Source organism: Magallana gigas, chromosome 10 (genome assembly GCF_963853765.1).
Source record: "Magallana gigas chromosome 10, xbMagGiga1.1, whole genome shotgun sequence".
NCBI lineage: Eukaryota > Metazoa > Mollusca > Bivalvia > Ostreida > Ostreidae > Magallana > Magallana gigas.
The window spans coordinates 36,407,422-36,424,739 of NC_088862.1; the positions used below are offsets into that span (position 1 = coordinate 36,407,422).

General features: G+C 36.8%; 2 protein-coding genes across 3 annotated transcripts in view; both read right to left on the minus strand.

The window, feature by feature from the left end:
- LOC105330472 (uncharacterized) overlaps positions 1 to 17,318 on the minus strand; it is a 320,443-nt gene that overhangs the window by 274,409 nt on the left and 28,716 nt on the right. Inside the window, exons 2-5 of one of the 2 annotated variants that reach the window (XM_066073567.1) lie at positions 14,347 to 14,408; positions 13,154 to 13,217; positions 8,549 to 10,231; positions 7,098 to 8,093 (exon numbers count right to left, since the gene is read on the minus strand). The exons of the other annotated variant lie outside the window; for it this stretch is intronic. Of the exons in view, the coding sequence (XP_065929639.1) occupies positions 7,098 to 8,093; positions 8,549 to 10,199 (2,647 nt within the window). The 5' untranslated portion in view covers positions 10,200 to 10,231; positions 13,154 to 13,217; positions 14,347 to 14,408. The remainder of the gene's footprint in view (positions 1 to 7,097; positions 8,094 to 8,548; positions 10,232 to 13,153; positions 13,218 to 14,346; positions 14,409 to 17,318) is intronic. 2 annotated transcript variants of the gene reach the window in all.
- On the minus strand, positions 72 to 6,028 carry LOC117683915 (uncharacterized). The gene is made up of 5 exons (XM_066073590.1): positions 5,542 to 6,028; positions 3,795 to 4,459; positions 2,089 to 3,167; positions 1,784 to 1,866; positions 72 to 456 (listed from the first exon to the last, which is right to left on the minus strand). The coding sequence occupies exons 1-2, from the start codon at positions 5,557 to 5,559 to the stop codon at positions 4,079 to 4,081; spliced, it is 399 nt and encodes a 132-aa protein (XP_065929662.1). The 5' UTR covers positions 5,560 to 6,028; the 3' UTR covers positions 72 to 456; positions 1,784 to 1,866; positions 2,089 to 3,167; positions 3,795 to 4,078.

Sequence of the window (17,318 nt, forward strand, 5' to 3'; positions counted from 1 at the left end):
CCATTAAATCAACAGGTGTCCCATACCACCTTAAATATTTCTGTCTTACATCTCTGGCTTATATAGATCACCTTCTAGCACCTGTGTTTTCAGAAGTGGGTGTGGCTGCTGCTGTAGTCCCACGTGGGCAGTGTGGTATGGACATATATATAGCCGCTGACATGGTAATTATCAGAACCCCTCCCACTGACTGATAAGGAGAGATCCCATTGGTTACTCTATTGCTGTTGACATGGTAACCACTAGAGGCTCCCCCTAGAGAGTAATACGGAGAAGCTCCATTAAGGAGGTCTCTCTGAGTAAAGCTGGAAGACAAATAGGACGGACTGTATGGAGACTGATGAACACTTGAATGGAGGGGCGATGAAGCATGACTGTTGAAGAGTCCAGAGCCGTTCAGGCGTGACTGGGTGTTGATGCGGGGTGGTGAGAAACTGTTAGAGTTGGGTGCGTAACCTGTAAATAAAAAGACGTGTCTTATTATCAGACGTGGTTTTACCGTCAACTTGATCACTCTGTGGAAAAGATTTGTGTCATAGAAGAAAAGTGTTATCATGTAATTTGTTTTCCTGTGTAGAAATTATGTAAACCACTAATAAAATTTTTGATTATTCTTCTCAAAATGGTTCTATAAGTTTTACACTGGAGTAAAAATCAATCATTTCATACTGAAAATGACCATCAATTGATAAATAAGCAATCTCTGGTATGAGTATGTGACTGAAACTTCAATAAAAACAAGGGGCACATTGGCCACATGGCTCACCTGAGCAGCAATAAACATATTGAAATCATCCTGTATAGAAGAAAAAAATCCCCTGAATGTGCTTATGTTTTTCAATCAATTATTACAGTCATATCACATATTGACCATTTCAATTCTATGAGGCCCAAGAATATTCCTATCTGACCCCCCCCCCCCCTTGGGGCCCCAATCTACCCCTGGGGATCATGATTTTATCAAACTTTAATTTAACCTAACAGAGGATGCGTTTCAAGCAAGTTTAGCTTTTCTGCCCGATCGGTTCCTGAGAAGAATATCTTTAAAGGTTTTTCTCTATATATTCCTATGTAAAAATTTGACCCCATTGTAGCCTCATCCTACACCCAGGGATCATGGTTTGACCCAAACTTGAATTTGCCCTACCTGAGGATGCTCTACATTGGTAGCAGTTTTTCTGGCCAATTGGTTTCTGAGAAAATGATTTTTAAAGATTTCCTCTATATATTCTTAAGAAAAAAATGTGGCTTCACCCTACCGCTGGGGACCATGATTTGAACAAACTTGAATCTACCCTACCTGAAAATGTTTCCACACAAGTTACAGCTTTTCTGGCTGATCAGTTACAGAGAAGATTTTTAAATCTATTCTACATATTCCTATGTAAAAATTTGACGCCTCATTATGCCCCACCCTACCCTCAGGGATCATGATTTGTGCAAACTTGAATCTACACTACCTGAGGATACTTCCAAACAAATAACAGCTTTTCTAGCCAAATGATTTTTGATGAGAAGATTTTGAAAAAATACCAACAAATTTTCATTGAATTTTAATTATCTCCCCTTGAAAGCAGGCATGACCCTAAATTTTAACAAATTCATATTTTCTTTACTTAAGGATGCTTTGTGCCAATTTTGGTTGAAATCCGTGGTTCTGGTAAAGGAGTAAAAAAATGTAAATAGTTTACAGACGGACAGATGGGCAAAACTTGATCAGAAATTCTCACTTGAGCTTCACCTCAGGTGAGCTAAAACATGTAGAATTATGTCACTAGTTCACCTTGTTGGAGGTCGACTGTACCCCCCATCACAGGGAATCCCACTTTGGTGGCTCTCTTTCACTTCCTAACCAAGTACCGCATCCTGCAAGAACAGTAAAGGGAGAGAAATCTACTGCAGATGTTAAGTTACATACACCAATGTGCTTCCCTTACCTTTCATAATATATCTAACTTACATCCAGAATATTCATTATAGTACATTTCTCCAGGAATATTAAAAACAAATAAATATCAATGCTGAATCACTACCAAACTACCAATGAGGGGACACTCTTAAACATGGTGACCAGTCTGACCTACTGACCTAGTTACGGCCACCACCACCCTGGCAGCACTCCTAAAGGTGGTGACTGGTCGGCGAGGCCTGGTCTCTCGCTGCAGGTCCTCAGGAGAGGGGTAGACCCCCATCCTGGCAATCAGAGCCAAGGTGGTCTGCTCACAGTCCCGGAATCCCCCCAGTAACAAGAGCAGGTACTTCTAGTGGTAGACCAGGGCCTTTCTGTAACTGTCCGCTAGCAGGTATTTCCCGTACAGACACTGGATGTAAATACAAATTTACCGACATCAGAATTAAATCGGAGTAACAGGTATGGTATCAATATAACAAATAATTTAAATTTATTCAAATATTTATTTAATGGTTATATGGATGTGGGTTTTTTTTACTTTCATTGCCAGTGTTTGTATTACAATCCCCTGTCTCTTTTCTCTCTCTCTCTCTCTCTCTCTCTCTCTCTCTCTCTCTCTCTCTCTCTCTCTCTCTCTCTGATTCCTTGAGGTTGTAAGATGCCTCAGCTAACATGGTTACATCACTCCTATATCGTCATTTTTCTACTGACTTACAATTCTAATTTTGAAGCACCTTTATCTTTTCCCTGATGTCTGACATTCAGAATCCCTCTTTCTCTATCCATAGTATTGCATTAAATTTTATACCTGACATTCAGAATCCCTCTTTCTTTGCCCATAGTCTTATATTCATCTCTAGATTCACAAACCTGATGTTAGAAACCTATTTTCTTTATCTACAGACACCCACTCCACAGACAAACATTCCTGCTGTTCGGCACCTCTCTGCCTTTATCTACAGACAAACATACCTGCTGTTCAGCACCCCTCTACCTGTATCTTCAGATCTCCTCCTCTTGACGCCCCAGTGTGTTGCGTAGCTCCATCTTCTTCTCTGTCAGTCTGGACACAAAGTTAGTCAGCTCCAAGTTGTGATGTAACACTTACTGGTTCACGGCCTGAGTGCAGGGGTCGACTCGTCAGACTGTCCATGGTGTCCGACTCGAAGGCGAGTGGTGTCTGAGTTTGTCTGAGCTCACTCAGAAGTCCTTGAAAGATTTCTCTAGACTCTGGACATTTACTGAACCTTCAACTCTACAAAACCAAAATCTCAGTTTATTCAATAAAAATTCATCTCAGATTTATTTAAATTTAAACTTCTATATACTTTTACAATCTCCTTTGATAGAGGAGTTATGTATAAAGATAAAGAAAAAAAATCAACTTTAGAGGTGATACATTTGGACTTCTCTCTACTGAATAAAAATTTATGGCCAAAAACATCACATACAGTGTATCATACATGTTAATCTCCAGTGGTGAAAAAGAGGTAGATTTAGAACCAAAAAGCGACAGCATTGTGCACTGCTTTTTTTGGTGTTTACAATTTGAAAGTACATGTGGATCTGAAAAGTAACTGCGCGTCCTTCTGACCTACATTCAGACTGTCAGTGTTTTCCATATTTACCCCTCCCCCTCAATTAAGTTGCCCACACCCAAAGGGACCTCTTGACCTATATTCCTACCTTTGTTCATAAGTTGTCATCAGTTCCCAATGTTTACCCCCATTATTGCCTTACCCCAAGGATGGCTGAGGGCTGAACCTGATACTGTAGTATAAGATACTGCAGACTCCCACTTATACTCTCGAGCTAAGTCTTGTAAACATTCTCCCATTACCCCCCCCCCCCCCGAAAAAAAAAAAAAACTTTAGTTGCTTACCCTGAGAATAACTGATCCTGATACTGTAGTATTAGATACTGCAGACTCTGACATATACTCTCGAGCTGAGTTTTGTAAATGTTCCAGTGATCTGGATCCTCCTCACTGCCCTCTGATGATGAGTTGAGCATAGTTTCTCCTGCGTGTAGTTCGCGAGTGGCTTCCATCTCACGTTTTCGAGTCTCTGAGACTTGATCCTCTAGATCTAGAACTCGCTGAGTAAGTCGCTGAATTCCTAACTCATTTTCATGCGTAAAAAATTCAAGTAGATGCTTTGGCAATTATCAAACATTCTCTATACTCAAAACAAAAACAAAATCAATTATTATAGGCAAACTAGCAATATGGCCCTTACATTTAGAATTCTGTATATCATTAGAGTCAAATAGTTTATCTCTTGACATTTTCTCTGCACACACATGATTTGAATCCAAACAATGAGAACACATCATTACCATCTTCATTTTCTGGTCATCCCTCTCCCTCTCAAGGTGTCTCTGTGACCGACGCTCCGTCACTTTCTCCGTGTCACGATTTCTCTCCTTCTCGTTCATGACATCCTTCAGGGATTTGACCTCTGACCTCAGGAGTTCACGTTCAGACTTGAGCCGCGAGACTTGGTCACGTTTGTGATCATAGTGCCGAGTGATGTCTAGTTTCTGAAGCTGAACAAACACAAACAATTATTTAAATGTTCAAAACAACTCTCTTTATATACTACAGACTTCATTTGTTTCCTGCATGCTTTTAGTCAGTCATGACGAGCCAATAGCATGCTGGGAAAAGTTGTAATCATGTAATTCAACAGGGCTACAACAAGATTTAGATTATGAAAATGACCTAATGAATAATAAAATCTATGATATCAAACTTATGTTTTTAAATTCATATCACAGACTGTAGTTTACTATGTGTAATGAGCAAGATGTGCAACATCTCTAGAAATCTAAGCTAGAAAGTAGAAAGGAAGATGAAGAGATGATCATGATGATGTTCATTGTGAGACACAATAACTCCACACTCAATCACCTGTATCTAGTCTATCTCGTTCTTCATCTGTCAGCAAGCCAACCTTTTCTGCTCAAGCTTGTCTTTGAGTACACTCGTCTGAGACTCGAGAGCAGTCACCTGAGATTGAAGCCTTTGCTTTTCTCGCTCTACTGAGTTTTTGAGATCTTTAGCTTTGGCACGTTCTGATTCCAACTCAAATTGCATGTTCTCCAACATTGGAGATTACTGATCTGCACTCTCAAGGAGTGAGTAACGCTCACTGTCCAGACTCTCTCTGAGGTTTGGTTGACAGTTCTCACCCTCTCTATAGCTATGTATAAAAATGTATCAATATTAATGTTATACATACATTCTACAACCTTAATACTATCTCAGTGCACTAGTATAAACTATCTTTTTAGAGAAAATAAACATTTATTTAAATAAGGTCACCGCAATCTTTCTAGGGAATTAACTTAGATAAGCCTAAAGAGAACTTTCTAGAGAGAGAAAAAACATTACTTTAAATAAGCCTTAAGAAAAAAGGTGATACAGTTAAATTGGGGGACTTAAACTTTACACCCTATCAGCACCCAGCAATATTAGTGCTAATTGCTGTCTATCAAGGTAAAGATGAGGAGTAAAATCATGATGATAATTAAAAATTGATCATCTGGAGTTTACTGTTTGTTGACCCTCACTATCTCAGTCTTCTGTCTCCCTTAGACAGAACACCACACTGTAGCTCAAAACTCACCCCTGAAGGTCGTTCCATTTGGCTTCCTCATGTTTCACTGATGTGCTGAGCTGCTCGAGTCGAGCCTTGTAACCAGACTTTGTTGATCTGAGATTCTTCCTTTTGAGGTCGAGTTCCTGTTGTAGGTTGCCCAGGGCCACCTTGTCGAGTTCCTAAGCATTCTCGGCTTGGAGTCTACGATCTCACTCAGTGTTCAGATCACTAGTAAGTCTTAGACAGTATAAATCTAAACACTCATAGTAATTATTCATTATTAAATTCATATCAGCAGTCCATTTTCCATAACATTAAATTTACATATAGCAACAGACAGCCATGTTTGGATGATCACAAAGTGTGAAATAAACAGGAGTCAGTATTACAGTCCATGTGAATTATACACACCTAAATTTCACCTGCAGATGTTGAACAAATTAAGTGACAAACAACATGTGTGGTTTTGAGAGCAGACTAGATTTGTACAGAAACATTTACAAGCAGTCAATATCCCAGCTATCTCCATTCTACGGCTGATGAGCTGAACATGGCCTCCCCATCAGGACGGGGTCTGTGTTCATCTACAACAAGTCATTAATTAGTTGTTAATTAATCAATATCATATAGGTTATGCAGTGATACATAAACAATTATAGTCTGTCCCAAGATATTTATGCAACAGATTTGGACGATTTTTAATAAAAATACACTTACCTGTGAAAGAAATGCAATTGAAATAGTTGAAAGGGATATTTTCCAAGATAATTTCATTGACACATTATTATCTTTCACTCGGAAAAATTCACAGGAACAAAAACAGATTCCTTACGGAGATTTATAATGGGGAGTGTTTACATTTTTTCTCCATTCGGAATACACTCGGAATACATCGCTCAATTTTTCAACGTTATCATCCGGGCTTGCTGCAATACAAAATCTCCGTAGACATCTCATTTTTTAGCATTGAATTGAAACCTGATAAATTAACAGGGGCGTTTTGACTGAGAAATCTTGGAAATTGTTCATACTTTTGAATGAACATCGTTTGAACCCTGAGGTATTTATAAATATCAAGTAATTAAGCCAAATGTGAATCCAAAATATCTTGGGACAGAGTATACAAATAAACTAAAACAAATAAATAAAGACAGAGCTACATATACAAATAAGTTCAAACTAATTACACTAGCTGACACAAACTTTAATAGTTATGTAATTAATTAAATCAGTTTAATTGACATGTACTTGTAACAAAACAAATTACAAATACATGTGTCACTATATTAAAATCTGGTTTATTAATTACAATGACCTGTTATATTAATTAACTGATTGGAATGACATGTGACTGTACATCTTAAAATGAAATACATTAATTTCTATTTATTTTAGACAAACAAACACTGAATCCCAATGACTGGTAGATACAGCTAACCCTTTAACAATGAGCTGTTTATATTGACAAACAATCACACAGATAAACATGTCTTACATGTATCTTATTGACTGATTATTAACATGGACTGTGTGTCTTAGTTATCTATATCTAATTAATGTGAATGATAATGACTCAGACATACCTGTCAGAGCGTCCTGTCTGGTGATATACCTGTAGACACACACCTTGTTGTTGTCCAGTGATCCGACCCAGAGACGGTGAGTGTTGACATCATAACTCAGGCTCTCTGGTAAAATCATCTCCTGTGATTTTGTCAGTAGATGTGACAGGAACTGACCGTCCTTGTCCAACATCTGTACTGTTTTGGTTATACCATCACACACCAGGATGTGTGACAGCGCGTCAGTACAGATTCCACGTGGCTGTAGTCCTGATCCTGATGGATGTCCTGTGTAGGAGAAACGATGTCTTCCTCCGCAATCTGTCACCACTACAGACTCATATATATAGTCATCATTAAAGTCATCATCAAAGTCATCATCATAGTAATCATCATAGTAATCATCATAGTAATTAATATAGTCAGACACCACGACATCCCCATTGTTGTTCTCTGTTATATAGTTAGGATCACTATACAGTCCCCATCCTGTGTTGTCATGTTGTATGGTCTGTGTGAGTTGTCCGCTCTGGTTGTACCGGGTTACCTTGCCTGTGTGTGTATAATGTCTATAACACACCCCGACCAATAGATCCCCAGTGGACGGGGACCAGAACACACACCGTGGGTCCCATGTAGAGTCTGTTCTCGCTATAAATGTGGTGGTTGTTTTCATATCCGTTGACAGTTTATTGATGTTATAATTCCTATCTATATAAATCAGTTCACTCTCACTGTTCACTGTGTGTAATCCATTACCACTACATGAATCCTCCACACGATGTAGAGGGACACCTGTTGTGTCTGTCAACATGAGAACGTTTCTACCATCACTGATCCAGACCCGGTCTGATGTCACACAGGAAATGTGTAAACACCAATCAACACCTGTCACTGTGAGAGAGTGAAGTAACTCGGGGGGAGACATCATTTTCAGCAGACACTGGTTTCCTTGCTGTGGTTTTTCTGTCCCTGGGGTTGGAATTCCACTCAGTGACTCCATCACCCGACTTTGATCTACAAACATCAAACATAGAGTTCTAATCCTGTATTGTTACAAGGAGTAGATTAAGTTAATTAATTTCTCAGATTAAAGTAAATAGATTAAGTAAATTCATTACCATTACTCTAATTAAAGTAATTAACAAACTTGTTAAACTACTTAAAATTAATTCCTCTTGTATAACTTGTTTTCATAACCATGATAATGTTTGTATCTTCTTATTTAAATAAGTTTGAGCAATAAACTACATATGGTAACATGTACATACATGTAATAATGAATAAGAATTACATGGATATATAGCTAATGTATGAATTACAATCACAATGAAATAGATATAAACTGAATTAACAATTTAATATGACTTGTGCGATATAACAAAAATAACTAAGGTATACTTAGATCTCATTGAAACCTGTATGATACCTAACACATATATACTACATCAATGATAATGACTCAGACTTACCTGTCAGAGCGTCCTGTCTGGTGATATACCTGTAGACACACACCTTCTTGTCCAATGATCCGACCCAGAGACGGTGAGTGTTGACATCATAACTCAGGCTGTATGGTACACGCATCTCTTGTGATTTTGTCAGTAGATGTGACAGGAACTGACCGTCCTTGTCCAACATCTGTACTGTTTCGGTTTGTTCATCACACACCAGGATGTGTGACAGCGCGTCAGTACAGATTCCACGTGGCTCTAGTACTGATCCTGATGGATGTCCTGTGTAGGAGAAACGATGTCTTCCTCCACGCTCTGTCACCACTACAGCACCAAACACATAATTATAGTCAGACACCACGACATCCCCATTGTTGTTCTCTGTTATATAGATAGGTCCACTATACAGTCCCCATCCTGTGTTGTCATGTTGTATGGTTTGTGTCAGTTGTCCGCTCTGGTTGTACCGGGTTACCTCGCCTGTCTCTGTTTCATCGTTATACATCCCGACCAGTAGATCCCCAGTGGACGGGGACCAGTACACACACTGTGGTCTCCATGTAGAGTCTGTTCTCCCTATAAATGTGGTGGTTGTTTTCATATCCTTTGACAGTTTGTTGATGTTATAATTCCTATCTATATAAATCAGTTCACTCTCACTGTTCATTGTGTGGAATCCGTTATATAAATCACGACATGAATCCTCCACACGATGTAGAGGGACACCTGTTGTGTCTGTCAACATGAGATTGTTTCTATCATCACTGACCCAGACCCGGTCTGATGTCACACAGGAAATGTGATAACAACGATTAACACCTGTCACTGTGAGAGATTGATGGAGCTCAGGAACAGACGTCAGTTTCAGCAGACACTGGTTTCCTACGCGTCGGTTTCCTCTCTCTGTGATTTGGATTGCACTCAGTGACTCCATCACATCCTCCTTGTTGAGTGACTCAGTCATGGAGAGCTGGCTGGTGTGGAGTGTAGGATGTATCTGGGGGAGGGCTGTCTTTATGGAGGAGAGGAATTGTAGCGGTCTGATTACTCTCCTCTGTTCATATATGTGTACATATCTCTGTAGGCTGACAATATGTATGATCATTTCTTTCTTCTGTTTTAAACATCTGTGTTTGAAATCAAAGTCACAGAACACATTACACATGAAATCTTTCTGTATATAGTCAATGAGATGATTCAGTGTCTGGGCCTTTGTTAACATCTCTGATTGATAGAGGGAGATTTCTGTGTGACAGGTTTTGAAATCAGTTTTGATTCGTGGCAGGAGAACAGGTCTGTAAAAGAGAGCCTCACTGATGGTGTGAATGGTTCCTCTGTGTTGTTGTCGCTTTGTTTTATAAATTGTTCTAATATCTAGTGTCCTGTGTTCTTTATGCTGTGTGCAATGGAAACAGACAGGGAGTTCACAAGGTTCACAGTACATTCCAAGTAGCATGTTAGGATGTCTTACACAAAACTCTTCTTTTGGGATGTAGTTTAATTTATTACGGTGTGACACAACATCATGGTCTATTGTTTGGAGATCTTTTACATGGTTCTCTTTACACTGGGGACACAGATCACATGGACATGATACACAATAGTACTCTGTGTCCCCCGGACACTTAGAACACTGATGTACTTTACATGGAGTGCTTGCTGTTTCCATTGTGTGGAGGGACTAGGTCTCAAAATCACAACCTGTTTAATTAAAAATAAAGTGTTTAAAATGAAGTCAACCACATTCTTTCCACATATCATTTAATATTTATTCGTTTGATGAGATATCGGCTCTTCTGATTGGTTGAAAAATTTCTTTGATACCTGCATCAATAAAATTTTTGCCGGATCTACTTTTCTCAACTGCTCTGATCTAACACTATTTATAGAACGGGAATTTCCAGGATAAACACTGTCAACAAAATGTAAAGTTGTGCATGTTTTATTGTCAGCAAACAAAATGCAAACTTGTGAATATAAAAACTTGAAAGTTTAACCTTCAAAAATAAACAAAACACTTTGTTTGATTCACGAAATAGAAAATTAAGCGTCTTCTCATGATTTCGTCTGCTTGAGATCAATCAACATTTACAGCGAGGCTGGCTGTTCCTTTTCCAGGAATATTATAACGAATATATAGGCCTATAAACTTTCACGGTAACACTGCTGTTCAAATTTGGTAACGATAATTTTTACATTTACACACGTAGATGATCGGTCATCAAAATAAGCGTCGTAAAGAAAAGCTATGAGTGATGCATCAACTCCTTCTGCGCATTCCAAGCGGCTGATATACCATTTAAGTGCATCACTGGCTATCTAGTTACCACAAAGTTTACAAAAGTCGCTTATACATACTATTCTCTGTCGGCATATCAGCTATTTTCGTCCACGATCGCTTTTCCTTGGATGGTTATTCCAGCGATCTCACATGAAAACTAGTTTTAATACGAGTTTTTCTGCACAGTGAATGATATCACAAGCTATCGCATGTATTTTCCTTTCGTTTTCAATTCAGCTGGTTCAGATTTTAACTCACTATTTGTGTTTAATCCATTAAATTCAGCCCAGTAGCTCTGCATCAGCTGAAGGCGAATCCATTTTGAATTTTGTTGCTGTTGTTGTTTTGTATTCATACGCGCCGCTTCATTTACATTATTTACATTTTTGATCAATGACACTTCACATTTTTTTATTTGAAAATGTTTTATTAAATGATAAGAAATGAAGATAATAATTTTTCTATTGATCGACGTATCAAAGAAAAAATTGACCGGAAAACTTTTTCATCAATGCGCTACGCGCATTGATGAAGTTTTCCGGTCAATTTTTTCTTTGATACGTCGATCAATAGAAAAATTATTATCTTCATTTCTTAAATCAATATCAAATTTAATATAAAAGTTTTCATTCAAAGTACATTCTTTAATGTAATAATATATCATTCCTACAAAGATAATAATGATTCATCAATATAGCTATGGTTACAGAAACACTCAACTTGTTGAAGAAATTAAAGGCCAAAAAATAATATGATTGACATGAGAGAGAGAGAGAGAGAGAGAGAGAGAGAGAGAGCACTCTCTCTTATTCTCTCTGATGTTCTCTCTTAAACAAGTAATCTTGTTTTCTTTCTATCTCTCAATCAATCCTTTTCTCACTCTAGAACATTTTTGAGACAAGAATTCTCTCTCTCTCTGTATACATGTATCTCTCAGAATTGTCTTGCTTAGCTTGAACTCATGTTTCTCATTACTTCTTTCATTCTCTATCTCTCTTTCTCATAATATATCTGCTTTTCACATGCTTGATTTCTCTGAGAGAGAGAGAGAGAAAGAAAAAGAGAGAGAGAGAGTTTCATTGCTAAACTTAATCTCTCTTGTTCTCTCTCTAATTTTCTCTGTTTAACATGTACACAGTTGCTTTCTCTGAGAGAGAAGAGAGAAAAAGATTTATTGCTAAATTTATTTGCTCTCTCTCTCTCTCAGACTTTTCTTGCTTAGCTTGTTTCTCATTCCTTCTTTCATTTTATATCCCTTTCTCAATATTTCTTTGCTTTCATACATGCTTGCATTCTTTGCAAGAGAGAGAGAGAGAGAGAGAGAGAGAGAGAGAGAGAGAGGGGGGGGGGAGACAGAGAGAACAGAGAACAAATGGGAAAGGGGATTGAGAGACTGATCTGCTTAATCATTTACCCATTCTATTTCTATGTCACTGGGTTACTCTCTCTTTCTCGCTCTATTTGATTTTCTCTGATAAACATGTACTGTTGTTCTTGCTTTCATTGCTCTATCTCTCTCTCTCTCTCTCTCTCTCTCTCTCTCTCTCTCTCTCTCTCTCTCTCTCATAAACATGTACTGGTTCTTTTGCTCTCTCTTTTCTTTTCTCTCACTCTGATTGTCTCTGTTTAACAAGTAATCCTGCTTTCTCTCTTTTAATCTTTCTGTCTGTCCTTTTCTCACTCTCTAAAACATTCTTCAGACAAGTATTTTCTGTCTCTCTGACCTTGGGGAGGGGTATCCTCCCCCCTCCCCATCTAGAATAATTATCTGGCTATTATTGCATTTCAAACACAATCTAGCTATAAACAAGACCCCCAAACCCCCTTTTACATTTTATTTCTACTTTAATTTTATTAGAGACAACCCTGTTATCCCTTTTTTTCAAAATTTCTCTGCTTTCTCTCAGAGAGAGAGAGGGAGAGAGAGAGAGAGAGAGAGAGAGAGAGAGAGAGAGAGGCAAAAGACTGAGAGAGAAATAAAAATCAAGCTTACATGTAAAACTGAAAAAATTATGGAATAGGGAATGAGATATACTGTATTCTTTGGAGACAAACCTCCAAAAGAGACCTTAAATAAGGATGAGGGCAATAGTTATTTTGTCAATACCTTAGTAAGAAATTGATGTTGACCTTGGCCTATCCTCTCGGGCAACAGTTCTTACCCCAGGGCTAACACAATGACTACTGCCATCATACCTATTAAGAGCTGTATACTACGATGTATATGAATGACACACAACGACAGACGAGTGATAGCAATAGGTCTTCTGAGTGACCAAGAAACAAAAAGATTAGCCGCCTTATAAAAATTCATATACATGAACAATTCATGAATACTATACCACTTATTTATTTTGTTTTTCTTGACTTCATCCACTGTATCTCTGGGTATCATACACTTAAAACCTATAAAGAGACCACAAAATTCTACACACAAGTACTTGTATAACACAAAGTAATATTATACAGGAAATAGTTTGGATAGTAAATGATTTTACAATTACAGCATATAAGTAAGCATAAGTACTGAGAAGAGAGAGAGAGAGAGAGAGAGAGAGAGAGAGAGAGAGAGAGAGAGAGAGAGAGAGAGAGAAGAAGAGAGAGAGAATTACTAACACACTAATTTTTATCTAAGGTGTGTTTGGAACTGTTTTGTAATAATCGAGATATTTAATTACTCTGTGCATTTCTAGCTTAATTAAACATGTTAAACATGAATGTAATGATTTAAGAACAGAAATATAAATTGTACATTTATTAAAAACTTGGCTTGTTTTAAGTATAGGTGAAAAGGGGAACAACCCCTTTCATGTTAAAATTGAGTTATTCCCCTTTTCACTTTGATTGATTAGTGAGACTGTGTTTAATTAAAAGCCGTAGTGTCCCAGAAACTTAGGTCAATCAACCTTCAGATTTGTATTTAAACAGATAATCCACAATCAATTCATCAATTTATACTATTATTGAAAGAATAGAGAGGGATCAGCTGATTAAAAAGTTAATAGATACAATCAACATTACCGCTTTTAGAGTTGTGTCAGAGAAGGTTAACTCTTATCTAAATCACAGTTTAAACATAATGTACACAAATATCAATCAATTCATCCAACTTATACCATTGATAGAATAATGAGTGATTAGCTGAATAAATTACTGCTGTATCAAAATTAAATAAAATTAATGTTCATACTATACCACAGTTATTAATGTTTTTTTCCAAAACTGGATCAGTTAGTTTTACCTTGAGTGAGGATGAAAAACCTAAAAAGTATTTAAACAAAATATCAATGTATGTCATAAACATTAATGCATCGTTTGCTTTATACATGTACAAGATCAAATTAGTGTTAACTATATGCAAACTTTAAATAACACCTGTATGCGATTAAAAATGATCAACATTACCGCTTTTAAAGCAGTTTGAATACATATGTCAGTCAACTCACCCAACTTATACCATTGATAGAATAATGAGAGATTAAATAGCTGAATAAATTACTACTGTATCATAATTAAATAAATGTTCATACTTTACCACAGTTAGCAATTTTTCCAAAACTGGATCAGTTAGTTCTACTGTGAATGAGGATAAAACACCTAAAAAGTAAACAATATATCATAATATTTATGTCACAAACATTAATGCATTGTTTGCTTTATACATGATTTAAGTTCAAATTAGTGTTAACATATGTAACCTTTCGAAAGCACATCAGCCTATCTATGGAAATCCTACCATTTTTTATCATTTGAAAACTTTAACTAACAAATCATTTTCTCAACTTCTACATTCCCGGTTTAAATTTTGTGTATCAGATATTGATTATCTAGGTCAGCGCAGATTAAATGTTTGTGTTTCGATAAAATTGGATACTTATTTAAAACATAAATGCTGACAAGAATAGAATTCCTGGGTCCCCCGCCGGTCAAGCAGTATACTAGTATCGAGTCTATTGACCAATGCTGATATAGGAACTTGACCAAGGTATTAGTGGTATAAACATTTGGTATAAATTTAATGAAAATCCGTCAAAATTTGTAAGCATGAGAGCGCTTACAAGGTCAATTTTTGGATAAAACGGAGTCATTATTGTGGTCAAAGTCCCATAACTCCTACAAAAAGTATCGACCAATGCTGATTTTCAAACTTGACAAAGGTAATAGTGGTATAAACATTTGGTATAAATTTAATGAAAATCTGTCAAAATTTGTAGGCATGAAAGCGCTTACAAAAAAGTGTGACGGACGGACGGACGCACGGCCACACGGACGGACGCCCGGCTTTACTATGTCCCCGCTCCGCGTTGCGGCGGGGGACAAAAATGTTACTAAATCAACTTAATCTTACAATGTGCAAACAAATACTGGAGTAGTGAGACACAATATTACAAAGTGGTATTTCTTCCCTTTTAAACCATCTCTTTAGGTGACACATTATGCTATACATCTGTTTTTCAACATTTAAACAAATATTGATTAATATAACATGCTAGAAAGATTAAAAGTTTTTTTGTTTGTTTTATATGACACAATTACTTGTTTGTATTTTGCTAATTTTTCTTAAACTGTAAAGCCATTCTTTATACCTCCTTAAGTTATATGAAAAATACCTTTAGTCTCAAGTCTACAATCAAAACAATATTTTTCCAGTTTTTTTTAACTATAAATTTTCTACTTTAATTTTTAAACCACCTATAGCGAGCTATTTCATAATTTAAAACCAGAATGTAGAAGTTGAGAAAATGATTTGACAGCGGGTTAGTGTTGATTTATTTATGATATATATATGTATGCATTAATGTTTTAAATGTAGAAATAATACGTCTGTTTCAGGGACGTATATATTAACGGGATAGGCAACTCTCGCAAGTCGCCGTACTTGATTTTGTAGGTCATTTTTAACGTTATATTTCTATGATGTTACCTGATATGTCGATATAAAAGGGATTTAAACCTAGATTAAAAAATTACCTTGAAATTATTCTAGAATTGTTATTTGTACTTTATAACCCTGATCTGATCATAATAAGACAGGGTTCTCAAAACCCCCAGACCTGTTTTTGCCCCATTTCCGAGATTACGTAAAAATATATGTTTATTATCTTATATTTAAATTAATTCACTACATGCACTTATGATTAAAAAATTAAATGTATGAAAAAGCTATCCCTTTTAACACGTTTAGAGGAAATAAAAAATCTAATAAAAAATGACGAGTTTTACTGGTATTAATCATAATTTTAACAAGAGGCCCATGGGCCACATCGCTCACCTGAGGAACAATAGGTATGATCAAATCAGCTTCATGGAGTCATAATACAAACTATCTAGACAATGTACAATAATACAAGTAGATCATGTAAAAATAAAATCCATTTTCCCCCTGGATCTTTTTCTGTTTATAAACATTAGTCCCTTTTCTAACAGGATGATTTTATAGTCATATCACATGCTGAGTATTGCAGTTCTCAAAAAGATCCTTAACAATTGTTTATATATGGGATATAAACCTACACCAAACTCTGAACCTTCTTCTGACACCGAAGAATAGTCCTGGGGCCAAAGTCTTAACAATCATAAAGAATCATCTGGCTGATTAGTTTCCGAGAAGAAGATTTTTAAAGATTTATGCTACATATTTCTATGTAAAACTTCGACCCTCCATTGTGGCCCCACCCTACCAACAGGGGTCATGATTTTCACAACTTGGAATCTTCACTAACAGACTAACTATCTGAGGATGCTTCCACACAAGTTTCAGCTTTCCTGGCTGATTAGTTTCTGAGAAGAAGATTTTTTTTAAGATTTACTCTATATATTCCTTTGTTAAACTTTGACCCTCCATTGTGACCCCACCCTCCACCAGGGGTCATCATATTCACAACTTGGAATCTACATTACCAGAGGATCCTTCCACACAAGTTTCAGCTTTCCTGGCTGATCAGTTTTCGAGAAGAAGATTTTTTAAGATTTACTCTACTAATTCTTATGTAAAAATTCGACCCTCCATTGTCGCCCAACCCTACCCGCAGGGGTCATGTTTTTCACAACTTTGAATAAACACTACCTGAGGATGCTTCCACACAAGTTTCAGCTATCCCGGCTGAATAGTTTCCTGGCTGATTAGTATCTGAGAAGAAGATTTTTAAAGATATACTCTATATATTCCTATGTTAAACTTTGACCCCCAATGTTGCTCCACCCTACCCCCGGGGGACATAATTTTCACAACTTTGAATTTACACAACCTGAGGATGCTTCCACACAAGTTTCAGCTTTTCTGGCTTAATTGTTCTTGAGAAGAAAATTTTTGAAAATTTCTCAAAAATCTTCATTAATTTTTAATTATCTCCCCTTGAAAAAGGGTGTGATCCTTAATTTTCACAAAGTCTTTCCTTTGCCTAAGGATAATTTGTGCCACCTTTGGTTGAAATTGGCCCAGTAGTTTTTGAGAAGATGTTGAAAATGTGAAAAGATGTTGAAAATGTGAAAAGTTTACGGACAGAC